At 35.0% G+C, this 16,553-nt stretch overlaps 2 protein-coding genes across 3 annotated transcripts in view; both read right to left on the reverse strand.

Moving 5' to 3' along the window:
- Positions 1 to 433: 433 nt before the first annotated feature.
- On the reverse strand, positions 434 to 8,361 carry LOC140044439 (alpha-N-acetylgalactosaminide alpha-2,6-sialyltransferase 3-like). 2 transcript variants are annotated; one of them, XM_072088950.1, is made up of 5 exons: positions 8,306 to 8,361; positions 5,696 to 6,022; positions 4,636 to 5,033; positions 4,187 to 4,294; positions 434 to 3,472 (listed from the first exon to the last, which is right to left on the reverse strand). In XM_072088950.1, the coding sequence occupies exons 1-5, from the start codon at positions 8,351 to 8,353 to the stop codon at positions 3,184 to 3,186; spliced, it is 1,170 nt and encodes a 389-aa protein (XP_071945051.1). In that variant the 5' UTR covers positions 8,354 to 8,361; the 3' UTR covers positions 434 to 3,183. The 2 variants fall into 2 exon arrangements, with proteins under 2 accessions (XP_071945051.1, XP_071945052.1); XM_072088951.1 differs by lacking the exon at positions 8,306 to 8,361 and adding an exon at positions 6,886 to 7,051.
- A 1,495-nt stretch (positions 8,362 to 9,856) lies between these two features.
- LOC140044440 (uncharacterized) overlaps positions 9,857 to 16,553 on the reverse strand; it is a 29,880-nt gene continuing 23,183 nt past the window's right edge. Inside the window, exons 12-17 of the mRNA XM_072088952.1 lie at positions 15,709 to 15,905; positions 15,333 to 15,485; positions 14,807 to 14,929; positions 12,964 to 14,297; positions 12,256 to 12,442; positions 9,857 to 12,038 (exon numbers count right to left, since the gene is read on the reverse strand). Coding sequence (XP_071945053.1) covers positions 11,061 to 12,038; positions 12,256 to 12,442; positions 12,964 to 14,297; positions 14,807 to 14,929; positions 15,333 to 15,485; positions 15,709 to 15,905 — 2,972 coding nt within the window. The 3' untranslated portion in view covers positions 9,857 to 11,060. The remainder of the gene's footprint in view (positions 12,039 to 12,255; positions 12,443 to 12,963; positions 14,298 to 14,806; positions 14,930 to 15,332; positions 15,486 to 15,708; positions 15,906 to 16,553) is intronic.

A 16,553-nucleotide genomic window follows, 5' to 3' on the forward strand; every position in this document is an offset into this window, starting at 1 on the left:
CTGTGGGAAGTACGCCCTCTGTTATTAGGTAATTTTCTTAAAAAGAACTTGTTTTATTTTTCTAGCGAAAAAATACTGTAAAGCACCCCATGCAGTTTTTAAATAAAATTATTAATGTGAAAAAAATGTTGATGGACACACATTGATGGACACGCATTGATGGACACGCATTGATGGACACGCATTGATGGACACGCATTGATGGACACGCATTGATGGACACGCATTGATGGACACGCATTGATGGACACACATTGATGGACACACATTGATGGACACAGACGTATTTAAATTGCGAGACTGCATCCATAGAAGGCATGGCAGCAGACTAGTGTATTTGATTGAAAGTGATAAAATAATCTAAATAAATAAAAGAGCATAGCAAAAAAGTCAAAATGTCATTTTAATATTTATTAGTCCACAAAAATTCTGACTATAAAAAAGAAATCAAAATGTAGTTTTTTCCTAATTACTGAATACTAATTTTGCTGATTTTTTACTTAATAAAAATATTTCAAAATATACAAAACAGGATTATTTTTTAATGAAATGTACAAACTCTTTTAAAGCATGTTGACAAAAATCACAATTAAATTAAATTACAATACCGTATAAAATATGTATCTGTATGATCTAAAGCATAAATGCTACACTTAAATTAAGTAGTAATTAATTTGCTATGTATTGAATATTTTGTCCATGTATATATTTACTTAAAGCATAATCACAATACTGAAAACTACATATGAAATTATAATGTAAAACATTTTATTTAAAAATGTCCATCTTGGTTAAGTAAAACCGGGACCATGTAAAAATGATTATACAGCAGTTATTGCTAACCAGTGGCCATATTCCCCAATCAAACTTAAGCAAGATATTTCTTGTATAATATTTAAATATTAAGTATTTCACTTAAATCAAGTTTGCAAGTTTCCCTTAAATTGCATTTATAGGAGAGTTTTTTAATTTTAAAGTTAGGTGTTCCCTTAAGGCCCATTTACACTAGGACGATAACGATCGACGATAAATAGACAAATGTGCATTTTTCATACATAAACAAACGAAATATAAAACCTTTTCATTCTAAAACTATAGAATAACCTTCTATGCTTCCTTTGATGAAAATGATATTTTCACACGTCCAATCAAATGACGTCATGATTAGTAAGAGCAATAATATCGTGACAATACAACGATTTTATTGTTTTTATTTATCATGACGCCATTTGATTGGAATTTTAAAAATATTATTTTTATCAAAGACAGCATAAATGATTATCCTATAGTTCTAGAACGAAAACCTTTCTAATTTATTTTGTTTTATGTAAAAAAAATGCATGTTTATATATTTATCGTTCATAGTTATCGTCCTAGTATAAATGGGCCTTAAGCTTAAGTGTGAATGGTGAATACAGCCACAGCACTCTATTAACTTGGGGAACACATTCCTCAAGTGGCTAGAGTATTAACTTCTATTGGATTCCAAAAGTGTCCATTATCTTACTTCCCTGCTATTCTTAACTTACAAGCAAAATTGCTTAACTACTTCTATACAAATGAGTATATATAAGGTAATAATATAATTTACCTATTCATTTTTAGAAAAATATAATTTATTTTAACCAATCAATGGTTTACTTGTAAATACCTAATAAATAAACCATATGGTAATAGAATCAACTCTTCCAATACCGGATTAGCTTTCCTTTCAGCGCTTCCCCATTTCTTGAGGTCAAAAAGGTCCCAAATCCTTTTTACCATTAAATACCGGATTAGATTTCCTTTCAGCGCTACCCCATTTCTTGAGGTCAAAAAGGTCCCAAATCCTTTTTACCATTAAAAAAAATGTAGAAAACCAGACATACTGTATTATTGCAGCTAAATGTTGTCCGCCGGTATTGGTAGAGTTGAGTGAATCTGATAATATACTGTACTTTTAGCTAACACAGTACGATTGGTCAGTCTGTGTCGACTTTCTCTTAAAGCAACTTTTTATTACACAATGCGACTGCAAACTTATTAACTATATGCATACAAAGCAATCACACGAATACTTTTTATAGCAAAAGACAGAAATTCTAAACTGCACAATAATGCAATAATAATAATATCATGTAAAACCATCACCTTAATTAAATATCTGTCAGTGTTCTTTGTCTGATATTTTTATGTATTGTTTTTTTCGTTTTGTAATGCACACAATTAGCTTTTCTAGCATATAGAAAAGCATAAACCAAAATACAGTAAATAAATAAAGAAAAATGGGCCAAAACCCCAAAGTATTGGGATAATAGTGTCTTAAAGCAGCCTCATATGGAATGCAAAAAAATATGTCCAAATTGATAATATTAATGTTACATATTGCAATAAAAACCTATTTATTAGTACTTTTTTATTTTATGATAAAGGTGATCTAACGTAACTAATGCGTTCTATGATCTAACGTTAACTAACGTGATCAAACGTTAACTAACGCGATCTAATGTTAACTAACACGATCTAACGTTAACTAACGCAATCTAACGTTAATTAACATGATTCAACAATAACATGATCTAACGTTAACTAACCATAACTAACGCGATCTAACGTTAACTAACGCAATCTAACGTTAACTAACGCAATCTAACGTTAACTAACGCAATCTAACGTTAATTAACATGATTCAACGATAAAATGATCTAACGATAACATGATCTAACGTTAACTAACCATAACTAACGCGATCTAACGTTAACTAACGCAATCTAACGTTAACTAACATGATTCAACGATAACATGATCTAACGTTAACTAACCATAACTAACGCGATCTAACGTTAACTAACGCAATCTAACATTAACTAACATGATTCAACGATAACATGATCTAACGTTAACTAACCATAACTAACGCGATCTAACGTAAACAAACGCAATTTAATGCTAACAAACGCAAGGTTATTTGTACTTACTCAAAATATGCTATTGAATACTCAACGGAAAATCTACACTCAACATTAATTCAAAATCAAAGATGTCAAATCCCAAAATATAAATAATGAACTCTATCTCATTTATGCTGTTTAAATTTAAAAATTTATAATCTAACATTTACTGAGTCGCATAAAAAATGATGAGCAAGATACAACAGTATCTTCAGTGGGAAAGACAACGGTTTTAAAATATCAATTATCTGAACTATAGGTGGCGACGTTTTACTGGGTACCTTTTCTTGATCAATTTTGCTTTGTTCTGATTCTTCATAAACGGTGTCTCAATCTTTTTTTCATCCATTGTGATGTTCCATGAAGGTGCGTGAAACGTCATGTTGTAACGTCGACCCCAACGGGCAAAAACTGCTTTCTCCGTCAAAAATCTATGTCCAGTTCCTTTGCGTGCTTCATTCCATGAGTAGTACTTGCACTCAGCCAAGCTGCTGTTTGGACTTTGATAATAATGGTACTTCTTTATCTCACCTGGATGTGTTCTGAAAAACCAAATGACAAGTTAGAACACTTTAATTATATAATAGAAAGATAGCTAAATAATAAGGTCATTGATCAGGTGTTGAAAAGTGTAGTGGATTGGTCCAAAGTGCTTTAAGCTCTGTCTACACTATCAAATTAGTTTGAAAAAAAAAAATGTGTTATGTGCACAAGTGGTAGTGATATGATACATCCTGTCCATATATGGGCATATCACATTGATTTTTTTTGTCACATAAAGTTTGATAGTGTAGACAGAGCTTTACTGTACAGTATAAATGCACTGTACAGTATAAATGCTAATGTTTTGTTGTTAAGTTATTATACAGTTTGTTTTCTATTATATTTAGTACTAAAGATCCCAGTAAGACGTGGATTCCATCTATTTGGGATCCGTTAACTGTTCAGTTATTCATCATCTATTTAGGATCCGTTAACTGTTCAGTTATTCATCATCTATTTAGGATCCGTTAACTGTTCAGTTATTCATCATCTATTTGGGATCCGTTAACTGTTCAGTTATTCATCATCTATTTGGGATCCGTTAACTGTTCAGTTATTCATCATCTATTTGGGATCCGTTAACTGTTCAATTATTCATCATCTATTTGCTATTATATTATTGTTTTGTTATTTTACAGTTTTAAATAAAAATAAATGTCTATTAAAAGTTTACATTAACAGGTGGAACAGAACCGTGGAGCGGGGTTACTTACTGGCAATGATCCTCCGGTATAAACCCATACAAATTCACTTTGTCACAGATGTCAATGGCCATAAGCATGGTGAACCAGCCAGTTGATAACCATGTCTTGGTTTTTTGTCTGTCAATAAAAAAAACACTAAAATACTTAAACTGTACAATTGCCATTTTTAGTGTTAACATACTGTAGTGTAATAGTACTGTAGCAGACTTTGATAATATGTAATTTTCTAATGTTATTAAAAGTTAGTGAAATTTTGATTTAATATTCACAATTATGGGAAATTCCCCAGCAAAATGAAATTATTATGGACAATTTAATAATTCTATGTGATGTAAAGGCCTTCTTCTGGATTTTCCTCATTGTGCATTGGAGCATTAAATCACAGCATTGTACAATTTTGTTTTTATGACCACCAAGCAAAACTACAATACAATGTCAAGTTAACAACTCTACTGCACCTGCTCAAACCCGTCTCCTTCTCAAAGATGATACCTGCGTAATCTTCCCCCTTGAGGGACTCGGCATAGAACTTGGTATTGGGGTACAATTTTGGCAATGTTTTGGCAGCCTTTAGTATCCCTTCATGCTTCTTTTGGTACAAACCCCAAGTGATAACAACATCAGGAGACACATCGCCAGCAAACAGATATTTTTGATTAATGTACGCCTTCACAGCATTAAAGGAACCCATGCGGATAGTTGTGCGATTTCCGACGTCCTCATGATAGATTCCGGAAGGAGCATTGTTCATTCGAATCACACATTGGTTGGCGTCAATTTCTTTTCCGAGTCCTCGTCCCATCAGCTGTCCAGAGCTGGATACCAGCGCGCACACGCTGCAGTTGTAATCTAGCGTCTGAAAAACATTAAATCAATTTAAGAGATCATGTAAAAAATATTCTACTGCAGTTACTATATTTGCTTACTTAATATAAACTTGTGATAGTTTGTTCCTATATGAAGTTCATTATAAAGATGTATTGTCTCCCAAAAACATGAAAAATGAAGATTAATTAAATCAGACTTTTAATGTTATTTTGTAGTTTTAATAAAGTTAATCACTTCCATAGAAAAACAAATGAAAACAAATAAAGTTTTCACTTATATAAATTGACAAAATAAATGGTTAAATTCAACCAAAAACCCACTGGCTGGCTGCCAATTTGACAATTTTTTGCTTTTTCGATTCAATTTTTGGTCAAAGTTTCATTAAAATGGCATATTCAACAAAAATGTTGTTAAGAATTATTTTTTCAAGTGGACAATACATCTTTAAGGTAAACACTGTAAATAGGAACAGTGTGTATAATTACAAAGAAGTAGGCACAGACAACACTTATTTGTCCATTCGAGTCCATATCATGATCTTTAGAATAATTACGATACGATAGTATTGTCATTTACACAACAAGATACAAATGAAATTTGGTTGATTACATTTGATATAAATACAATAACAAAGAAATTACAGCAATCTAACCAACTTGCTATTAAATACATGAATCGAATAATGTATACCTGTTTACTATCTGCTAAAGATATGTAATATTTTCTGACAGAAATGATTTCAGGTGGTTTTGTGGGCTTTACTACTTTACTGCTGTTGGCTGATGTCTTCTCATTTTCTTCTCTTGTTTTTATCAAAGTTTTATTCACATAAAGAAAAGTGTCCTCTTGAGCAGGTATATGATATAGTTTTGTGAGTAATAGAGATGTCGCGTTGGCATTCAAATAGTCAGATCGTACTTTGGCATGCGAGTTGACATACTGTTGTGTGTAGAACATACAAAAACATATCATAAATATTCCATAGCAAACCAAAGTATATAGAAGAATTTGTTTGTTCTGAAACGAAAAGAAAAGCATGTGTAAAAATCAGAAATATGCTGTAGCCACCATCATGTATGATGCAGCTAGGCACAGTAGGACCTTGTTTTGCCAAAACCCCTACACATTATAGTAGCATGAATAATTTAGTTAATAAATAAATATAAATAATTTAATAATAATTAATAAATAAACATCACATTCACTCACTCTGCTCATCAAAAATACAAAACGGTACTATACTACTATATAGGCTACATTACAACTCAACAAAAAAATGTTCACTCTACTCTACTAGCCTACCTAGGCACACAGTTGTATTTGCAGTCCGCCTACTATCTAACAAGGAGCAAATACCAAATGACATAAAAGATTCACAAACAATTTCAATATTTAAGGCTGCTCTAACAAAACACTATATTTCATGTTATGTATAATTTATTTGTATTTTTCTTGTATATGGTTTTATCTTTAACTGATTGTATTGTATGGAGTGAGTGCAGAATCTGTTTGGGCTTTAGCCTATTCTCATTCCTGGTTATTTTTACATTGATGACCGAATAAATATTATTATAACAACCGAAAAAAAAAAAAAAAAAGAAACCTAAAATACCCAAAAATACCGGGCATAAATACTAAGGCATCTAATCCATGGTTTAGGCCTACACGGATTACACGAATCCTCTAGTTAGCATACTTTTTAGAGAGAGGCCTGGTCACCGGTTGCTCTCTGAGTGATAGTAGAGATACTCAGCTGATATCCGCCTATCTATAGTCTAGAGGTCTATTATGCCACCCACTAGAGAGAGTAGTTTAAGTAGGCCTAGTAAGCCTAGTAGTAGTAGACTAGCCTTTCTAGGCCAAGACAGTAAGTAACTCACCTCCATAATAAAACTATACTTTTAATAATCATTGGTGTTTATTTTGAAAGTACATTTTATACTATAGTATAAAAACGGGACCAAACACAAATCGACGAACAAGTTGATAACTTGGCTGTTCTTAAGATCTTATAGATACACGACACTGACATGATGTACGCGTCGGTGGGTTTGCGCTATTTACTTTCTATTGACTATGGTGTGGGTGCGTACGTCGTCAACGTCATAAATAAGAGCGCCACCATGCTTTCAGCAAGGTTGAAGACCATATTATTTTAAAGGATTTAAAACACAAGGGACAAAGGAGTGTAAATATAGTAGGCTTAATTAAATTGTAGATTCAGAAAGTGTAAAACAACAGCAATGACACAAATTACCGGATAATATTATTGTTTTAATTTCAAGTGCACATAATCATGACGAATTACATTGTTTCATCTTTATTTTCGATTGTTATTTGGATCAAAGGATAAACAAATCAAACATAATCATAGGCCCGGGTGCATCCCGACCTCCCTGATCATTAAATTAAAAATAATTTTATTCGGATGACATGATTATCGTTGATAATTATTTCTCGACACACAGAACCTTTATGGATAGGCCTATTATGGATTAAATTTTTATCGGATAATTAAATTTGATTCGAAATTAGTCCGGGTATACCAAGTACCACTGAGTAGGCCTACACAGTCGATGTTTATATAATAAGTTTATATATTGATAATTAGTTGAATACACAGTCTTTGTTGTCACAGAAGTATTCACTTTGACCAAAATTGGATCGATAAAAGGAATATTAATCTGAAGAAATGATATAGGCCTACCATCCTACATGGGGGCCTACTAATTAGGAATAGTCTATGAAATTGAATTTAAGCATTACATTTCATCTTTATTAATAATTCGATGTTTAAGGGCAATACATCTTTGGGTGTAAATAGACCACCCTCGTAAAATATTGTTAGAATAAAATAAATTAAAATTTAAAAATAAATGGTTTATAGGACTGACGTGTGAACGGAACTCTTGGTCTCTAAGACACGAAAATAACATTCCGGGGATAGAAGACTACACGTCCGTATAAAGTAAAAAATTTAATTTAACAACATCATCATCATCTAAAATAAAATACATTAAAAATGACACTACAGAGACTACATTGAGTTCTACGCCTATATGTTTTAACTTTATACTACTAAGTACTATGATCATGTTTTAATATCACACATCACAGGGTAGTAATTTTGCTTTACTGTCGTGAGATATTTAAGTCACAGATAATATTCAATCTCCTAGCGTTCCAGCCCCCCATCAATTTGCCTCATCCCATAAATGGAGGTACAGTAGACTTACATCTCAGAGATACAAACAAGTAAACAATACTATAAATAGGCCTACAAATAATCAATATATTTACTTTTTGAATGATCCTTATAAATGACATGGCATGCACAGTCTTCCCCATACAGTCGACATCAGTCCTAAAATGTTAATGCCAATATGAGTAGCTTTTTAATATTGCACACGTTTTAGTGATTAATTTTTATTACGATGGGTGATTGAATGCATAGGCCTACGTTTTGTTTGACCAGGTTCGAATTATTGATTTTCTCCCACGGTTTATGATTTAACAGCTGAAGATGCGCTGACGCTGAGTTCGGATTTAGGGACGATCCATCGCGTCGTGATTGGTCTAAATTACTAAAGCTTTGTACTCCACACTCTAGAGGCGCAATACAAGGACGTAACGCAGCGTAAATGATTTAAAGCGTGGTTCCCCACTAGCGACGCAACACAAGGACGTAACGCAACGCAAGAGAATTGACCAATCACAAGCGATGGCTTATTCGCTTGTGATTGCTCTGTCTATAACTTTGCTTGTCATTGGTTAAAACGCTTGCTTTGCGTTTACGTCCTTGCGTTACGTTCTAGTGGGAACCAAGCTTTACCAATGAGAATTGAAGCGATAGATTATTCGAACTGTCGCTTGTCATTGGTCAACTTGCCTGCGTCTACGTCCTCGCGTTGCGTCCTAGTAGTGGGAGAACAAATCTGAACTTGGTTCACACTCATGCGTGGTTCCCGCTAGAGACGCAACACAACGTCGTTCTAGTGGAACCACGCTTTACAAGCGATGAATTATACAATGGGTCGCTTGTCATTGGTCAACTCCCGCTTGGGTTGCGTCCTAGTGAGAGCCAAGCTTTACATCAGGACGCAACGCGAGGACGCAGACACAACGCAAGTAAAACAAGCGTATCGATGTATAATTACTGCTGTTGACATAAAATATATGTATTAAAATGCATCAAATGCTAAATCACCATATCCAACTACTAATAACAACGCTTCATAGTGATGTTTGTCAGTGTATGTTAAATAATCAATATTCAATTCACCAATATTATATCTACGTAATCATGTGACATTTACAACAAGATAAGGAACTGTACAACACGCCTGCATAATAATAAGCCTATGTTATAAGTTATTATGGTGTGGTATGATTAAATTTTAGAGGGATGTTTCAGTGTTTAGTAGGTAGAGGTTCACATCAGTGGCCGGCTTTATGTTGGTCTTGGATCTTATGAACTAATATTATACTGTGTATGTTTGTATTGTTTGTAACCAACTTGCCCATTGGCCCATGGTTTTATCTTCCAAATTTTTTTAAAATAAATTAATAATAGTAATTATAAACCTTAACCACCCTTGTCCTATTTCAAGCAGTACTTGTTAATACCAGGTCGATGACGTCATCTATTGTTATGTGCAATACATAAAAATAGAGATAACTAGATAACGATCTCCCATCTTTACAATACTGTACATCGTCATTAAGTTTATTATAAACACAACAATATTAATTATAATATTCTTATGTCAGCTTCAACATGCGTGGATGCATCTGTTAAGACAGGTGAATAAAAACACGTAACAATTACTTTATTTACATAATTTTTTTAATAAGAGTACAGTACTATAACAATGAACGTATACAACGTTTATTCGCCGTAAAAAACACAGTGATGAGTACTATACCAGGGAAGAGTGCAATTAAACTCTTCCCTGATTAGTACAGTGTTAATTCTATATGCAGTCTCCTTATCAACAACAAATAACGATTACAACTTATATATTTCTGTGTCTACATCAGTTTAGTCTAGCAGAAGTGACGTACACTTAATCTATATGTACGGCAGTACAGCGGTGTAAATGAAGTTGAAAAAAATGGTACAATCTACCACCATTCAAAAATGGTACATTGTACCACAACCATTAAAGAATGGTACATTTACTACAACCATTAAAGAATAGTACACTGTACCACAACCACTCACAAAATGGTACACTGTACCACAACCATTCACATATTATGGTACACTGTACCACAACCATTCACATATGATACACTGTACCACAACCATTCACAAATGGTACACTGTACCACAACCATTCACAAAATGGTACACTGTACCACAACCATTCACAAATGGTATACTGTACCACAACCATTCTTACCACATTGCAAACCCATGATTGTTTATTTTATTTTCTAATAAAAAAAATTCCCAAAAATCTCCCCAACATGATCTAAAATTTGTCTGTAATTCCTCTCTTTGCTATCGTTCCTTATCGATGACGTTTTCTTAATTAATTTACATTCTAACTCTCTACAGCTATATCTGTTACTTTCTCCACTAGATTTCATCCCATATTTGCGTTATCTTTATCAATTAGGATTTTCTGTAAAAGCTAGAAAGTACTGAAATACAGAATTGGTTCTCATCTAGCACACAATTTGTACAAATCATTAAGGCCAAAACCGAAGTAAGAGAAAGGCTTACAATCCCAAGTTTGTAAGCAAACACTTACAAATGCAAATTACTCACAATTCAATTGTGTTTTTTAACACTTATCACCAACTTGTCTTCAGACCACAGAGAGGGTTTTACTCGAGTCACTATTGTATTGCAAACGAGGGTGGACGTGACGTCCTGTCGAGAGAAATTCAAACCCGTTTAAAGTTCTTGCGCCGACCTAAAAACCATGGATGGAGGGCTTGTCATACGACACAATCTGAGTTCGCTTTTAAACAACCAATACCTACTCATTTTATGTAGTTGATAAATTAAATATTCTATTTTTGTTACAGATCTTATTTTTAATGTTTAGTGTCTTGCAAAGTGATGTCTCTCCAACATTCGTTGATGTTCTTCGTGAATAGCCAGAACCTCATTCATGTGACCTGGAACTAAATGACCCGGTGCGATCAAATGCGGTGGAGGGTGACCTGCAGAAGATGGTGGTGGAGGAAGAGGACTGTATGGTAACGACGTGGGAGGACCACTGGCTGGTTCATTTCCACGCATTACCATGTGATCCGGATGAAGATGGAGGTGTGTGTGCGAATGCGAGTGTGAATGATGATGTGGTGTTGACCCAGGTCGGTTCGCGGCGATCAACTGATCATTAATGGCCGCCATTTGCTCAGAGTGTAACCGTTCAGCTGTTAACCTATCCATCTGGCCAGGAGGTAAGCACGGATGCACTGCTGGATGTTTATCCATTGGATGCGCAAAATGTAAATATGGGGGTATGCCTGCAATCTGATGCGGAGCAATAACCGTTTCCCCCGGATGGTGAATGGCGTAGGCCGGTATTGGTGTTCCGCTTCCGTAGAAACCTTCAAATCCTGGTTTCATTTCCCGGAATTCTCTTTCACGTCGTTCTCGTAGTTCTAATTCGTGTCTACGAAGCTCTCTTTCCTGATGTTCACGTATCTCTCGTTCTCGCATATCACGTTCTCTTAATTCACGTTCCCGTAACTCTCGCTCCACTAGATCAATCTGCGCTTCGCGGTTGGCGCCAAGATACATCGACTGCATCTGCATACGCATAATAGGGTCTGGTCCCACAAGGTTTGTGTAGTCTCTCTGCAACGGATGCCCTGGTGGTAGGCCGACATGAGGGCGTGCATACTCTCGCAGAGTGTGTAAGGCAGGCATGTCATGTGGTGGATATTGTATGTGCGGTGACCGATGCTGAGGTACGTAAGCATGAGGTGGGGGTGGCCCGCGCTGTAACCCATACGATCCTGTGATCTGTGCATCTGCTGTAACATTGGCTGGTGGAGTTAAAGGTCTTGTCTGCAAAACAAAATCAAACATTGATAACAAAAATATTTATTAGCAGGTTTGCATTCAACAGTACAAAGAATTTAATAAACAAATAAATGACAGGAAAATTTGAAATAAAATTTGAACTTAAATCCCCCCCAAAAAAACATCATTTATATTGCATTCTTTTTATGTTGCACACAGCATCATCGACTGTTAGAAACACTGAACCACATAGAGTACTTACTGCTTGTTTTTCCTTCTCTTTTTCTAGTTCCTTCGTCTTCTTTTGTTCATCATTTTCTCTAGCCTCGGTTTCAGCTTTTCTTCTTAATGCTGCTTCCTTTCGCTTTTTTAACATTTCTGGCGATGCTGAGAAAACTAGGTCTGTTCGACTGCATGTAGTATGCCCACGAACCCAGTGACGAACGAATCTAAAAATACGTATTAAGAGTTCTTTTAAATAAATTTTACAAAGACTACTAAACTAGATGGGCTGTATACAGAAAACATTTGATTATGAATACTCTAAAGTTCTGTCTACCCTATCAAAATTTATAAAAAAATGCAATGTGCCCATATACGGACACGATGACAACATATCACTACCATATTGGGCACATCACACTTTTTTTGTCAAACTAATTTGATAGTGTGACAGAGCTTAATACTATATTCTAATTATCTCACAAAAAACATTCAGCAAAGCGTGTTTGGTTTTTTTGGAGATTAAAGTTGAACACTGTGAGCCAAAAAAAAAAATCTCCCAATACCGGACACCTTTGAGCTGTTTGGTTTTCCAGAAATTCTGGTATTCTTAATGTGTTTTTAATGGTACAAATGAATTTGGGACCTTTTGCACCTCAAGAAAATTCTGGTATTGGGGAGTTTCAAGTTTTCAGAGACAATCTGGTATTGGCTGTATAACACAAATGTAGAAAGTGCGACTACTAACCTTGTATTTCTAGAGGTTGATGTGTATACTACTTGGTCGCCAATATATGGAATAGGTGACGGACCAGATCGGACAATGATGTCATCACTATCGCTATCTTGATCATCATTGTCTTCCTCTTCGGTACAAAGGTCAATGACCTCTCCCTTAACAACATCCCTGGAATGTGATGGCATCTCTTTCTTGATGACAACATCCCTAGAATTTGATGACATCTCTTTCTTGATGACAACATCCCTAGAATTTGATGACATCTCTTTCTTGATAACAACATCCCTAGAATGTGATGGCATCTCTTTTTTGATGACAACATCCCTAGAATGTGGAGGCATCTCTTTTTTGATGACAACATCTCTAGAATGTGGTGAAAACTCCTTTTTAATGACGGGCGTTTCAATATTTTTACGCAAGTCCAAAGCATTAGATTTACAATCGTGAATAGCACTGAGAGGTATTTCAACCGGAGGTATAATGGTACCTTCCGTCTTAACACTATGCACAAACGTATCGCGAGATTGCTTCACTTCGCCATAGTAGCGTTCATCGTGTTTATACATTCTATTATTTGCATGCATGAGGGCGCTAGCATAGCCATATGCCGACGCATAGTCCTCTTTTGGTTCCTGTTTAACTATAACCGTTGCAGGGTATGACTTTGCCTCTAATGTAGGCTTCTTATGACATATTGCACCTTTTTCAACCATTCTTTCAATTGCTTTGATACTGTCTTCTTCAATTCGTTCTACAAATTTGTCTTCAAGTCTTCTTTCTAAATTTATCTTTTGTTCTACAGTTTCGTCAACTTTTCTGTCTATTTTTACTTGTGACTTTTCCTGTATCATGGCAACCGTCCTTTTATCTATGTCTTCATCTACTCTTCCTTCCAATTTATTCTCAGTCTGTTTATCAATGGTTTCTATTCCTCCTTCCAGCTTATTCTCAGTCCTTTGCACGAGGCTATCTGTATTTTCGGGGCCAAAGGTACTTTTAACAATTTCTTCACTTAATGCACTTTCTTCATCTTGTTCTTTCGCAACAGAAGATTCTAATGTGTCTATCAGATCACTGTTAGTTTGTTCTTCTTCATCTAAATTACTAATTGCATTTACTAAATTGTCATTTACAGAGTTGTCATTTGTTAAATTGTCATTTTCTAGATTGTCCTTTATAATATTTTCTGTCTCTCCATTGTCAGGGTCCTCCTCAAGATCTCCAGGACTGGTTGATCTTGAGGCAGAAGTACTGCCCTCACTTGTTCCATCCTGTGGAGTAGACTCTTCACCAGCCTCTTCCACTCCCGCATCTGATGCTTGCTCCGTTGTTTCATCTTGATCCTGAAATTAAACAAATTTAGTTAATTCATTTCAAACACAGGCAAACACACACACACAAAAAAACACCGGTATCAGATCATATCAAGATCTCCATTGATTTGACTGATTAGTATCAGTTGAGTAAATTTTTAACCTTGGGAACTGTAGTCTTTAATAACACACTTCATCAAGTTAACAGTAAGAGTAAAAGATTGATCAAAAAGCCTGTTAATATTATGTAACATGCTGACAAAATAGAGTTAGCTTGGGTCAAGCCTTAAAAACTTTTCGCGGTTGATGGACACAATGAAAGAAGTAGGGGCACTGCAAGTAATTTGATAGATAACCTAAACTGTTGGTTGTGATTGGTCAATCCACTTACGTTACGTCTACGTTGTTGTGTCAAAATGGTACCCGATGGATCACTGTCGATTGTAATTGGTCAACTCACCTGTGTTGTCTTCGAGCAGGAACCATGCTTTAACACTTTTTTCTCTTAAAAATGTGAATGTGAAAAATAGTGTGCTTACCTCCATAGTATTGTCTTCCTCCTGTTCATTGATACCAACTGATGTCCCACAGCTGTTCACACTCTCCTCTTCTTCTGGCTCTAGTTTTACAACCGTTGGGCTATCATAACCCTCAGTTTCCACCTAAACCAAAATAAGAAAAATGTTTAACTTGATAGTTATGCTATCTGGGTTCAAATCCAGTCATATGTCAGATTTTTTCTCAGGGTTCATTTTGCAAAAGCACCATTGGTTTGGAACCAGCTTTCACTCAATATCCATCTCACCTGTTTCAATAATTTTTGTTAGGGCTCTGAGACATCAATGCTTTATAATATTTATTATTATGACAAAGACATGTTTATGCATCTTCTGTTATCAGGATTGCTAACTTTAGGAAGAGCAGGAAATGAATTTACATATGGTTATTATTATATGGTAATTTGCCTGAACATACATATTTATATAAAAACAATTGTAACACATTTCTATTATCAAGCATAATCTATTTTAAAAATTAAATTTCTACTAAATCTTTCCGATGTACCTTGCGTTTTTTACTTATAGACTTTGTACTGCCCTCGCTTGACGTGCTGAGCGTACTCGGTGAGTTTCGGTTGTACGTTTTCTTCTTTCCAATACCTACAGGGCTAGCATTATCAGAATATTTATTTCGTCCGCTTCGTAAAGTTGAACTTTTCTGTATAAAATAATGACAATTAATAAAAAATATTACTATATAACAATTTTTGTATTTATTTCAATGCAAATGCAACAGCGATAACCATGCTTTCTAGACTAATTCTCCTATACTCAGATACTAAAGCTGCTTTGGCCTTTAGGACTTGAACCCAAGACTTTTGGATTTATAAGCAAGCATGACAAAAATACCAAGCTACAGTGTCACTACTTTATCAACTCACTAATTCACCATGGCGACGAGCACGTAATTTGTTCCTTAGCTCCAACGCTTCGTCATCCTTAACCGGTCTAAACATGAACGTTGGTGCTTCACGTGGGATGGTGATTGGTGGCAACTGATCATATCTCTTAAAATATAGTCTGCAGTTGTAGCAGAGCAGCAGCTTATCTCTTCCGCCATGATGCCAATCTTTGGAATCTGCAAAGGAAGGAATAATAACATGGTGTATTGATGAGGGTAATCGGATCAAGGCAAGAGGTATGGGTTCAAGAAATGTCTTAGAATTTACTAACAACACTTATACTTCAGATTAGCTGGAGGCTGTCCACCCACATGACTTAAGCTCTGTCTACACTATCAAATTAATTTGAAAAAAAAGTGTGATGTGCCCAAACATGGTAGTGATATGCTGAAATATGGTATTGACATGACATCATCATGCCCATATATGGGCACAGCGCATTTTTTTGTCAAAGAAAGTTTGATACTGTAGTAGTAGATAGACTGCCCTCTATAGTACAACCTTTGTTTGCAAACAAAAGTTGCAGACTAGGCTGACAACTCCTTTTCAAACTCCAATTTTGTGGAAGTTTTAGACGCCAGTCTATACTACCTACTGAAGCCAGTCAAGCAGTGTAGACTATAGGCTTAAAGATGTATTGTCCCCCAAAAACATGATAAATGAAGATTAATTAAATCAGACTTTGAATGTGTTATTTTGTAGTTTTAATAAAGTTAATCAGTTCCATAGAAAAAAAAACGAAAAAAAAAATGTTTTCACTTACAAAATGACAAAATAAATGGTTAAATTCAACCAAAAATCCATTGGCTGGCAGCCAATTTGAC

The sequence above is a fragment of the Antedon mediterranea genome, chromosome 3 (assembly GCF_964355755.1).
Source record: "Antedon mediterranea chromosome 3, ecAntMedi1.1, whole genome shotgun sequence".
Lineage (NCBI taxonomy): Eukaryota > Metazoa > Echinodermata > Crinoidea > Comatulida > Antedonidae > Antedon > Antedon mediterranea.

What these genes read in the sequence shown, in the direction of transcription:
- LOC140044439 (XM_072088950.1), bottom strand. Translation starts at nt 8,353, where the DNA reads ATGGGGAAGACTGTGCATGCCATGTCATTTATAAGGATCATTCAAAAA. An exon ending in TTATAAGGATCATTCAAAAA is followed by an intron (nt 6,023 to 8,305) that starts GTAAATATATTG and finishes TTTTCGTTTCAG; the next exon opens with AACAAACAAATTCTTCTATA. An exon ending in AAGGAGACGGGTTTGAGCAG is followed by an intron (nt 4,295 to 4,635) that starts GTGCAGTAGAGT and finishes TTTTATTGACAG; the next exon opens with ACAAAAAACCAAGACATGGT.